At 40.0% G+C, this 12,807-nt stretch overlaps 1 protein-coding gene across 6 annotated transcripts in view; it reads left to right on the forward strand.

Annotated features, from left to right (window-relative positions):
- The first annotated feature begins 195 nt into the window (after positions 1-195).
- The window catches only part of pbx3a (pre-B-cell leukemia homeobox 3a), a 47,116-nt gene continuing 34,504 nt past the window's right edge, over positions 196-12,807 (forward strand). For all 6 annotated transcript variants that reach the window (XM_047014950.1, XM_047014951.1, XM_047014952.1 and 3 more), the window contains exons 1-2: positions 196-1,135; positions 1,546-1,619. In XM_047014950.1, the coding sequence (XP_046870906.1) occupies positions 939-1,135; positions 1,546-1,619 (271 nt within the window). In that variant the 5' untranslated portion in view covers positions 196-938. The remainder of the gene's footprint in view (positions 1,136-1,545; positions 1,620-12,807) is intronic.

The following is a 12,807-nucleotide window of genomic DNA, read 5'->3' on the forward strand; positions in this document are numbered from 1 at the left end:
AGAAAAGTACAGGCTAGTTAATGTCATGCTTACACAAAAATAAGGGATCTTATTGGCGGCATCTCTCGTCGTAATAATTATGTATTTTAGTTGAAGGCATGTAGTGGCAAAAGCGTGCAACCCCGAAAGGGGTGGAGCATAAATGTCCAAAGAGATCTTCTATTTTTTGTGCTCCTCACTCCTGCTTTCAGTCTATCACGTCCTTGCTGGTCGAGTGGCACCTTGTCAATCGCTAGCGAACCATCGAAAGCCGTCATGCAATTGAATGCTTATCAGTTTAACAGTATACAAATTACGCACCGTTTTTGATGCGTAGCCTAAGAATAGCCTACATCTTACATTTTTTGTGTCAACGTTGAACTTTGAAAAGTGGCCAAACAGTTGGCTATTCTCCTCATCACCATCCATATCTTCACTTTTGCTGCAGGTATTGCATAGCAATTAGAGAAGGAAACTGCAGTTTACAACTTTCCTTTCATTGACGTCCTCGCGTAGCCTTCATTTTTGGTTTGCTCTGGAGTTGCGCTTGGATTGTTGGTTCATTGGAATCTTGGAAGTTTGACGTTTGAAGTTTGATGAGCTGAACGAGGATGAAGCCAAAACAAAACGCACGGTGGAAATTACAGTAATCTGGAAGATATTGATTCGGACACCAGCGAATGAAATATACCCACCCTTTTTCGCTTTTCTCTGCTACTTTATTAATATTGCAGATGGTCGTTGAGTCGCATGCATACCCTGAGTTGAAAAGTGCAAGCGGAAAATAATCAGATACTAATTGTACAGGTTACAGCTAAAATAGCCTCCTATTCCAGTGTATTGATCTCGTATCTGTTCTCGACTGGACTACATTACGCCTGTGATTGAGTATCCACGGTATATTCGCTTTTTTCTGTGCTTGGTCAGAAAAGAAGCGCATTGATTGAGTTGCGGTAGATATGGAGGAACAAGCCCGGATAATGCAGGCACTCAGCGGCGTGACACTAGCTGGTCATCCGGTACAAGGAGGCATGGGACTACCGCCGCCTCACGGACACGAGGGTACCGATGGGGATGGAAGAAAGCAAGACATTGGGGACATTCTTCATCAAATTATGACAATTACTGACCAAAGTCTGGATGAAGCGCAAGCAAAGTTGGTCTCTTTTAATTATACATAAAAATTGGCGAGATAGATATTTCAAAAACAATCGATTAGGCTAGTTATTTTTTTAAATTAATGAGTCATTAATGGAAATGCTTTATTGTCATGGTATGATAGCCTGGTGATGTTCAATAATTAATACATTTATTTGGTCATGCAATTGGTTAAAGTGTTCAGCCTCAATTGCACCATTATAACTGATCTGATTACATTTAAAACTTAAAAAGGCAATATGTATTGACGTGTGTTGTGTTAGAATAGGGCAAACCATAATTCCCGCCTAAAAAATACAAACTAAAACAACAAGTGAATTGCTGAGGGTCTCCAATTATTCAACATGAAATGGTATAACTCTATTATTGTTACTAACTAAGATTTTTTTATTGTCCTTATTGACATAGGAAACATGGATTGAACTGTCACAGAATGAAACCAGCGCTCTTCAGCGTTCTCTGCGAAATCAAAGAGAAAACGGGTGAGCCAAAATAGCAATATTTTATAGTTTGTTGTGAAGTCATTGAATTGAGCGTCAACTGCATCGTTTATTTCAACGAGATTTTCTCTACGTTAGCCCATCACCTACCGCCATGTTTGCGGTCCAATTTGTATTTGTATGTATAGTTGCCTAGGCTATACAACGTACAGATGTGGTAACCAACAACACACATTTTCTATCCACACAATTCGTCGTTGAGTCGGGGGGAGGCGAACACAGCATTCACTCGACTAGCCGGCGACCAGTGCCTCAACACCTATCTCTCTTTTAACTCGAGCTAACTGATGATCCGTGTCCGAGCCGTAGACATGCATGCAGAATAGGAATCATACGAAGATGACATCGAGATTGCTATGGTGGAATTCGTGTTAATGTAAAAACAACAAAAAACACACACAAATCATTGACCACTAAACATATGTTTAAACCAGTTGTGATTAATATCTATAGCAAGGCTACGCGACAAAAGCATTGCGCCTCATTAAGAACAAACTACATTCAGTCTACATACAGTCTGCAGTAGGCTATGTCATTGAACATATACCATTTGAGTTAATATAGGCTCTGTTCATATAGGCCCAGTAGCCGAGATGAATTATTCAGCAGTAATATATCCAGTGTTTACTTATTTGAATCGATGATATGAGAAAAGAAAAAGAGGAAACACATAGACCATAGTTGAAGAGCAGTTTGACCATACCTGAAGGAGATATATGCTATAGGGTCACCATTAAAATGAGACAATGGGGTTTCAGAAACATGACACTGAGGCATCAGTGATAAACTGGTGACCAACATGTTAAAACATTAGCAGGGCATACGGAAATGTGGTTATGAAGTGACTGGTGGAGCCATAACTTTAAATGAAGAGACCACTAACATTATGAGAGACAGAGAGAGAGAGACAGTCAACTAAAAGAGACATTTGTAATTTTATACAGCATACATTTGTAGCAATTCTTTTTAGAATTGTTGAGTGTCTGAACTTGTACAGAGTGTGGACATGGAATTATGCTTAAATCTTCTCAACTCATGCATACACACACACAAACACACAGACACACACACACACAGAAACACACACAGAAATACACGCACACATTATCCATTCATATTTTAATTTTTATTACTAATTCCTTTTATTTCTGTGTATTACTAATTCAATAGGTTTAATCAGAGTTTTACAAAGTCTCTTGTAGCAAATTATTGAAATTATTGGTCACTCGCGTAAGCCTAGTCTTGTTAACAATATTGCTTTATTATATTCCACTTGGACAAAGCATTAGTAAACAATTTTTTCAAGTGGTGTTTGGCAGCTTGTCAAAGAAGAACATTTATGCTTTGTACAGTATCCCAGTACGGTTACAGTCTTGTCATCATATTGCCTACTTTAGAGTCTGGAGACTCCTATCATAGTTTTATTGTAAGTTTATTTTCTTGTATTCCTTTTTATTTGTTGTAAATCACATTTAGTGCCAGACATGCACAAGTTCTGCTTTTTAGGGGTTTCAGGAGGGCTTGGATTGTTAACTCTGATTGGTCATTTTTTTAAGCCCACTAGGATTGGCTGGTTATTCATCATGGAGAAAGGCAGCGGTGAATGCTATAAATCTGTTGATATGGAAAATATCTGTGATGGGAATACTCTATGTGTCCGTGCTGTCTTGTGTGTTACAGTAAAGGGATGCCATAGGCAGAAGACGCTGGTTGGTGTAATTCACCTACACATGAGTAGACATTCTTTAAGATTTTTTTTATAGATATGTAGTTCATACTAGTGTGCATACATCACTTGTGTTTGTGATGTATGGAATATAATAAGCAGGACAGTTTTACTGACAGTAAAAACTGTCAGTATGCAATCTGCTTGGTAGTTAAACTATACTTTTATGAGAAATTTTAACAAATTGATAAACTGTAATTGTAATCTTAAAATGGGGGGGGTCTTTCTAGTTTGAGGACATACATTTAGTGGGAAGTGTTTGCTTGGTAACCATGTAAACCAATGTAAGAATGTTTATTGGGACTGCAACAGGAGAAAAAGAGAAGAGGCATATATGTGTGACGCTATGTGTGTGTGTGGTGTGTAAGGTTGTGTGTGTCTGTGTGTGTGTGTGTGTGTGTAAGCCCGTATGTGTGTGGTGTGTAAGGTTGTGTGTGTCTGTGTGCCCGTGACTCGTATGAGGAAGATTCGTCTGAAAAACATTTAGCAGAATAGTCGAGTGAATGTATGATTGTGTTGTTTTACCTTAAGTGTGTGTTTTCCAGATTTGAAGGGAACTGTTAATTGGCTAAGAAAACTAAAAGAGAAGTTCAAACACTTTCTAAGTGTTCTAATTCATTTTATTGTATTTCTACGGTTCCTTTACCGTACTGTTTCAAATGAAGAGCAAATTGACAAAACTGTGTTCTTTGTTCCTATAAAATGGGCTTCACTTTCTTGGGAGGCAGATTAGAACTGGGTGTACTTTAATTCCATTGTGTTTTTCTGGTTTAATGACAAAACTGTAATTTCTCTTTCGGGAGAAACAACTTTTGAAATCAGAGTATTTCAGATTTCCTCATGAACTCTATACACAATAGTATGTTACTATTAATGCTAACGTTTTATTATTAATGGATAGAGATTGAAATACATGTTCTGTTAAGTTCCCTGATACCTTTCTTGACTCGCCTAGAAGGGAAAAGAGGGAAACATTTGGTTGGAGGAGGGAAGAGGATTGAGGTGATTCCCTGCATGCTTTAGAACAAAATCTTGGCAGTTTTATACAATTACAAGCCTAGGGCATATTTGCCGTTGTCCTAGATACTTTCACTTTGATGTGCTAACTACAGTGGTGTTGCTGAAATAGTCTTCTTCAGTCAATGCAGCAAGAGGTTAATATTTTGAGCAAAGAAATATGTCCAGAATCTGATATCATGAAGCACATAGAATAAGCTTTTAGTCTTCACCGTAGTTCTATTTTTGGGAAAGGCGAAGTTAAGTAGACCATAGCTCACCTGGCACACACCACAGGTACAGTATGCAGTGTAACTGCTGTATTATTTCCTCAATCCACAAGCGCAAATGATGTGTTTGCATTCTACCAAATACATATTCATAATGGTATTCTGTATACAGTACATTCACGCTTGGCTGAATCAATTGTGGGCTTAGATTGTAATAAAGCGAAGTGAGGGCAATTGAAATCATTAACTTGATTTACCAGCCAACTCAGATTCAGGAGGTAAGCATTTCTTAAGCCTGTGGGGGACATTCCCTCTCAGGGCAATCAAATAGAGAGCTAATGAGATGAATAAATCTGTCTGCATGTTCATTAGATAAAGTGTGTGCAACCTCCACCAAAATAATAATAATAATAATAATAATAATAATATGTTGATAATAATTACAAGAATACTACTGCTACTACTACTTACAGTTATATCTATATTCATAATATCAAGAATAATAGTCTAGGGGAGAAGATTAGACATAGTTTCATCCCTTGTACAATACAACTCTTTTAACATAGTATATTGCTGCAGTTTCTGTATACAATAATTATTTTGGAGTAATCTAGTTCAAAATTTCAGTCTAGTACTGCATGTTTCATGGTTTCAACTGTCAAAACCTTGCAGTTCGGTGTCAGTCATAGTCACTTAATGTGAGTGGTGTCAAATGCAACAGGAGGAACACTTGTAGAGAGAGCTGCTTGTATAGCTGCTCTAGCCATATAGCTACACACACTTTTGTGTGCATACTGTATGAGGGCAGATACCACAAACCATTACAGATGCAATATCTGGATGACATTTCTGAGAAATGACAAGACATTTGGGATTTGTTAAACTACTCTACTATACTCCTTAAGTCAGTCACTGGTTCTTAACAACAAGTACTGTACCACACTGGTGAGCTTCCACCTATTTTGCGTCTCTTTGACAAATGTTAAGATGGACATTATGAACCAGTGGTTTGGAAAATTGAGTAGAGTGTGAACATTATCGGGTGAAATCCCTGATATGATTTCTGATGCTCCTAAAGGCATGTTATGAGCTGTGGTTTTCCTGGTTCATATTGGCTTGTTGGGTCTATGTGTTCCATTAGTTATAGCAGTACACAGGGTTTTCACTGTGCTTTCACTGTGGACTTGTTTATTTCTGTTGCAAATGATTACTGGTACTAAAAACTATGCTGGTTTCTAAATTATTTATTATTCTGGTTCTGCCCCTCTTTCTTTTGGCTTGCTCAAATATTCACCCGTAAGGCTAGGAAAAGTTACAGAAAAAAGTATAATTTAGTGTTGATGATAAAATACCTCGCCTCCCCTCATCCCTCGTGTATGGAACGGGTGGGATTTCTGCGGTATAGGTGAAAACACATCTCATGAGTGTTTCTTTCACACATACGATATGGTAATGAGCCTCTATGGCAACTAGCATGGCAATTAGCATCCTGCAACTATTTCTTAGCAGGTTAATTGCAAAAATGTTCCGTACTGCACGTCTGACTTGTTAATTAGGCTTGACAGGGATGGTAAAATTGCGATCTGGGGGTGGTGATGGCGGCTAGGAGTGACTGTCCATCAAGTGAAAGAACCACAATTGATTAGCGGTAAACGGTTGCCAGAGCGCTGAAGAAATGATATGTTCCTTGAGATAATGCACCAGCCCAAGGCCAACCATGTTGTTGTTGTTGTAAGTTGCAAACTGCTGCTAACTACCACATCATCACATATTTCACTTCTGGCTTTCTTGACTGTGACTGAACCAATAGCGGATTTTTTTAAGACAGGGTGCAGATGGTGCATCTTCTCACTGAACTGAAGATTTCAGTTAGTCCGTAAATCAGTGTTGTCAAGTTTCCAAAAATGAGACTCGTTTTAAACCCTTGTCAAACCCCTCCAATGAATCTTCCAAATCCTACCTCCACAAACCTGACCGTCGGCACATGACAATGTGTTGGTCAACTTTGAGTTTGCTGGTGTTGTTGACTGAACGCCCTGTGTACTGCCCCATTGTTCAACCCCAGATGCTTTTAAGACATGTCCCTGGCGCAGAAGTGAGATGAGAACCAATAATGCTCCATCACCGTCACAGCCTCTTAAAGCATGGGGGCATGGAGGCCTGATGTATTTCCTCAGAGGAGGGCTTGTAACACACCGGCCCCAGTAAAAAAGACCCAGCTGATGAATTCGATGTTGCCTCTGATGGCTCCATGCCCCTCCCTTCCTCCAGGTTAACCAAATTGTGCTCAAGTATTGCGGCATTAAATTTTCATTTCCGAAAAGTAAATGTTCCGCCCGGCGTTGGCGCCGCTTTCAATATTTTACATCCCCCCCCTCCCACGACACGTGTATATGAAATAAGTGCCGTTTGTGATGCGTTGTCATCCATAATTTTGTCACCGGGGATAAAAGCTTTCGAGTGCACCCACCCGCCACCGGCCTAAGCCCAGATATTTTATGGAGGGGGGGGGAATATGACATTAGCAAGGCTGTTGAACTTTTCTCGAATCTGCAATGTGCACGCGGGGCCATTTCCCCCTTTTATGATGGATTAAGGAATTATTTGATATTCGTCCCTATCTCCCATCTTCCTAACAAATACATACATAACTCATTCTTTCCTCACTCACAGCATATTACATCCATTTGTATCCAGATATCCTGGTTTCATACCATTTATTTGTATTATGTGTAGGCCTCGGTCTTGCAGATTCATTCAAATGAAATGGAATAACGATTGGCTCTGTTTTAAGACACAGACACCGTCTCTGCTTTATTGATGGCTAAACTGTATGTCGAAGGACACACCAGCTTGCTTTTGTTGACTTAATATGGGATTGACTATTCTATGATGTGTAAGGGTGCTTCAATTTGAGGGCAAATGTCAAGTTACAAGTTAATTGTTGAATGTCAAAGACTAAGATGAGACTATTGCTACAAAAGCAGATCCGATAACAACAGTACTGTTGCAAGACAGTTCTATTTATAGGCTACTTTTATCATACTATGTCTTTAGTTCTCATTTAAGAGCCAAGCAATTCTATTGATGAGAATACATACTATTTGAGCTCAGACATTCCCTTTTAAGCATTGACGTTCAAACGTGCAGTGCATCTAGTATTTCTGTGAAAGTGGAGTATTTTGCTTACTTGTAGTACTGTGAAAGAACAGACAACTGTTCTTTCACAGTCTGTTCTTTCACAGATACTATTTTGACTGAAGTGTTGCAATGATGATGAAATGTGTTTTCGTACAATATTGTGGAAAGATCATTTTGTTAGTGCATTTGTCTGTGTCAAGTTGCAATAGCTCAACAGCAAATAAGAAAATTGCTCATGTCTAAAGAATGGAGATTTTTATTGTTTTGACTACTCGAAATCCACAAGATTGAAAATCCAAGTAGTTTTGCAAATAGTGGTACTACAGATAGTTCACCAAATGCAGCTGTATTTAGCTATTTACATATTTTTTGTTGTTGTTGAAAACAACATGATAACGTTATACAGTAACCACAGTAACAGGGACCTTAAATACTACTTCAAAGTGAAAGCCCTATTTTGCAGCATATATGATTCTGATATCAGGTCTGAACAGAAAGAGAATATCATAACACATAAAGATTCTGTTCATACATAATTGTATTTATAATGTGTTGCCTGAGTTGTCCTAAAACTGAATTACATTTCAAATAAACATGTTTAAGAGTTGCTTAAAACGTAATTACATAATTTGATCTCGTTCAGCGCTAATTGCTCAACATGAATAATTAAGCATTTCATTATGTATCTGTAGATATTTAAATACATTTCCAGTATGAAGTCACTTAATTTTAATGGAGGCTTGGATATGTATTTTTTTTTCAGAATAAGACAGAGCTGGATTGCCTCCCTTTATCACTTACAGCAGCTTCATCCCTGCATGATCTTTGTACAACTGCACTGCCACTGCATTTCCCTTCTAAGTTGGAGGGAGAAATAGGAAGAAAAAAAACTGCTGCATGAAACTTTTATCAGCGTTTTATGCCACTTTAATAAGACAAATAATTCTCATTGGCTGCCGGGGTTGAGGATTTGGTATATTTAATTCATTATAACCACCGTGCTCTTAGAGTGCAGGCCTTGGTACACTTCACTTTGCTGTCTGCCAAAAGGGGAGCGTAAAAACTTAAAAGGGCCATGTAAAAGCCGTCCAAAGCTGATCTAAAGCCCTCTGTGAAAGGGTAGCTGCTGCAGGGGCTTTTTCAAAAAACTGCTGGAGGGGATTATTTTATTTGAAGATGTTTATGGGATGCTATTTATGCATTCCCCTGCAAGCACAGCCCAAACAGTTTGCATTAGCGGGAACTGAGCAAGATCATTCTGTTCCTGTATCTAACTTCTTGTGATTGGGAGGGTTCCCATGGGTTATCAACATTATACTCAAAACTTTACTGTTTCCTTCCCGACACCACCCCTCCTTTGCCAAATCCGTGATGTTTTGATTCTGTCCAGCAATGAAAAGATGACATGTGCTCACACATCATAGAAGAATCTCAGGTGCTGGATAGTGTCAACTTAACGCTTATGTTATCTTCAAACATCTTTTACCCCTGGGGTCACTTTGACCCCCAGCAATATAAACCTGAATGTAAACCAATATAAAAGACTGTCTTGAACACATTCTTTATAACATTGCCTGTAATGGTGACCTCAGTATCATCTCCAAAAAACTAAAACACAAACAAATGTGTGTACAATTTTGATATTTCTTTATTGTTATATTCAGCTAAAACAACGTGGGGTCCAAAAAGTAACACTTGGTACTAGCATCTCATGTTATAACACAATACGCATTCCAAAAGCGTATTGTTTTTGTATGCTTTCGGATCGTTGCCTGTATAGAAGGTTTGGTTGACAACAACTCAGGGGGAAATTGAACTTGACTTTGAGAGAATGCTGTGGTGTCATGTTTTAAATTACACACACCATTTTTCCCCTTCCTAGCAGGTATGAGTGGAGACAGTGAAGGTATCTTAGGAGAACTCTCTGGCTCTCGGATAACTACTATCTGTCGTAATGATTGATATATTCACACCATGCTGGAAGCACATTGTGTTTTTCTTTTGAAGAGCAAGCATTTCTACAGTTTTCATACTTTCAGACGAGAATTTTCTTTAAAGTTGGGGACAAAATGTGTTTGTAAGTCAGGTAATAGTTTTGTTGCAAACAATTTACGCTATGCTTTAATGTTCGTTTATGTAACTTTTCCCATTTCTATTTTCAAACAGGTTTGAATTAGTTTCAATCACTGTCTGTTTCTGAAACTCATGCAAACAAATTTAGGACTCATTTAGAAGAAGATTTTGATGTTTTAATGTACAGTTTACGATTTTTTGTCACAAAGAACAAGGATGAGAAACATGTAATGAATTACTGCCATTCTGTCTTAATTCCAATGCCGTGAAATTATTCTTGTGTATGTGTGGGAAGCCTGCGCTTGGAAAGCCCACAGCTCAAAGAACACTTGGTGCAATCAGTGAGGATTTTCACACTCCGCTTCTTCTTTTCTAATCTCCGTGTAGCCATTTTATGTTCATCACCCTTTTTTTTACGACCGTCATATAAAGGTGTTAAATCTAACTACTCAAAATCTGTGAAAATGTGATTACGGCCAAAATAGGATGTTGTGTCAAACATATCCATGAAAGTGGAAAAATACAGAGCATTCTTTTCTCGGAGAGGAATACTTTATAGACCAAAAATCCACATCAGAAAACTGTTTTGTTTCTGCCTCATGTTTTGGCTGGGCTGTAAAAAGGGATCTGTTGGAAAGTTAGTTGACTGCCATAAAGGGAAGCTTACACTTACAGACTCTTGTGCAGCGCTTCTAAACTGGGGTTGTAAAGAATCTCGCTCCTCAGAACATAATTGCTGTCTAAGATTGTTTGTCTTTGTTGCACACTTCTGTCATGACCGAAGAGAAAACAGTGAACAGTTGTCAGTTGGTGGACAGTGTGGGCTAGCTAGCGCCTCATGCTGGAGCCAAATGCACTCTTTGACACAATGTAAAAACATTAGCTATAGTCTACTGTACCAGTGATAGACAGTTGGATGCACGCACACGCGCACACACATACACACACGTACAAAGACACACACAGGCATCTCCCCACATGTCTCCCATAAGACAAGTTAACTTTGAAGTGTAGATGACTGTAGATGTATGTTGACGCAATTAAAGAGACAGAGACAAAGTAACAAAACAGGAAGGCCTCCTCAGTGCATCAGGGGAAGTGGAGGGAGGGATTTTGAAAGGGCCCCGGTGTTAAAAACTGGAAAAAGGTTGGAGGGGTTTGTGGGGGTGGGGTGTGTGTGTGTGTGTGTGTGTGTGGAAGGGGTACCCGTCTGTTAGTCTCTCCCACCCACTGGGTCTAGTCAGAGTTGTGCACTCTCCCTGACGCGCCCAGTCAGTGGCAATACATCACTGTCAGGGGCCTAACAGAGCTAGCCCCCCACGCTAACTCCCTGAGCTCCTGCCTATCTGGGTTAGTTATCCCTACATCGGAGAGAGCCCTGGACACATGGTTACGGCTACAGTGGGGAGGAATGAGTCTTTTTACAGCTCCTAGCCACATTATGTAAAGGTACGGTCGTTTAGTGTGCTGCCGTGCAGCAAGAAGGTCCTGTGTTCAATCCCCGAAGGGGGGCCTGTCGGTGCTTAGGTGGGATATCTCCCGGGTCTTTCTTTGGGTAGTTTGCATGTTCTCAGCTGGCTCCCATGGGTTCCCTCCGTAAAAGAACCCCCCCCATAAAAACATGATCGCTCTCCTGCTCATGTCTCTGGCCAGAAGGTGGGTTGAGCACTTGGACTGGGGTCCCAGGGTGCCGTGGATGTGGCTGCCCACTGCTCCTGAGGAAGCTACTGCTCCTGGCCGACCTGCCTGGGTGGAAGGCACGATAGGTGGGAAAGACTGCAGAGATGGATTTCAGTGGACAGACTGGCATGGATGTGGGAGTATCTACCGCGACCTGCACTTGTGTGTGTGTGTGTGAGTGTGTGTGAACACATTGTGAGATTGAGAAAGGATTGTTCTTCTTCTTTAGGTGTTTGGGGTCTGCTCTCTATTTGGCTAGCATGTACGTCATGTTTTAGCTTACTGTAGGTAGTTGATATTTATCATGTCAATGGCGTGTCATTATAAGAGTAGTAGTTCCTATTTCAGTGTTTCAGGTCCAGACACACATGTTGCCAGTGGTAGACATGTGAGACTCAAAAATGTCTTTATTTCCAAGTCTAAATTGATCTCCATTGCTCTGTGAATGCATCGTAGTTCCTCTGGCAAAATACTGTACTGTGATGAAAGGGAGAGATAGAGAGAAATTGAGAGAGTGGGAGGGAGAGAGAAAGACTGGCAAGGAGAGAGAGAAAGAATGAGAAGAGAGAAAGAGTGGGGGCGCAGACCTGCGAAAGCAATTACATCTTAATGGGGTCATTTAGAAGGCAATTGGCAGGGTTTAATGGAGAGGAGAGGTGAGAGTGAAGGGAAATTTGGACCCTGGAAGTGTTTTAGATTAAAAAACTAGCAAGTGTAGCATTGTGGGTTCAGTATGTGATGATAGAACTGGAAAGTGTTCATCTTCAGATTCAAGAAAAAGCATACATTTTGGATACAGTACACAAGCGTGTCGTAGGCCTAAATCGCATACATGCACACATACAAATACATACGCACACACACCTTTACAAACACAATAATGTTATACCGTGACCAAGGAAGCTTTTTAAGATTGTAAAGAGAGAACCATTCGGACATATAGCCTGCTAGCCTCTCTCACTCCTGTCGCGGTGTATCATTAAAGGAGGGTGGGAGGCAGAAAAGTCAGGGTTTCTTTCCTGTCACAAGGTTGGAGGGAAAGACAGAGAGAAAGGGAGAGAGAGACAATGAGAGTGAGAAAGAGAGAGCAGGATGAAGTACAAAAAAATCAATGGTGCAATCTTCTTCCCTTGCCTCCGTGCACGGTAATTGAAATGGAAAATCAAATGAACGGCGAGCAGATAATTGTTTTATCAATATTCCCTTGCCCGCCCTACAAGGGTCAGCGCGCCATGATCACGAGGCGGGGATATGACGAGGACAAAATGTGAAATTGAACAGCAAGGCTCGAATAAATCAGACCTGACAACTGAGAGTGACCAGC

This window comes from Hypomesus transpacificus, unplaced genomic scaffold, assembly GCF_021917145.1.
Source record: "Hypomesus transpacificus isolate Combined female unplaced genomic scaffold, fHypTra1 scaffold_27, whole genome shotgun sequence".
NCBI lineage: Eukaryota > Metazoa > Chordata > Actinopteri > Osmeriformes > Osmeridae > Hypomesus > Hypomesus transpacificus.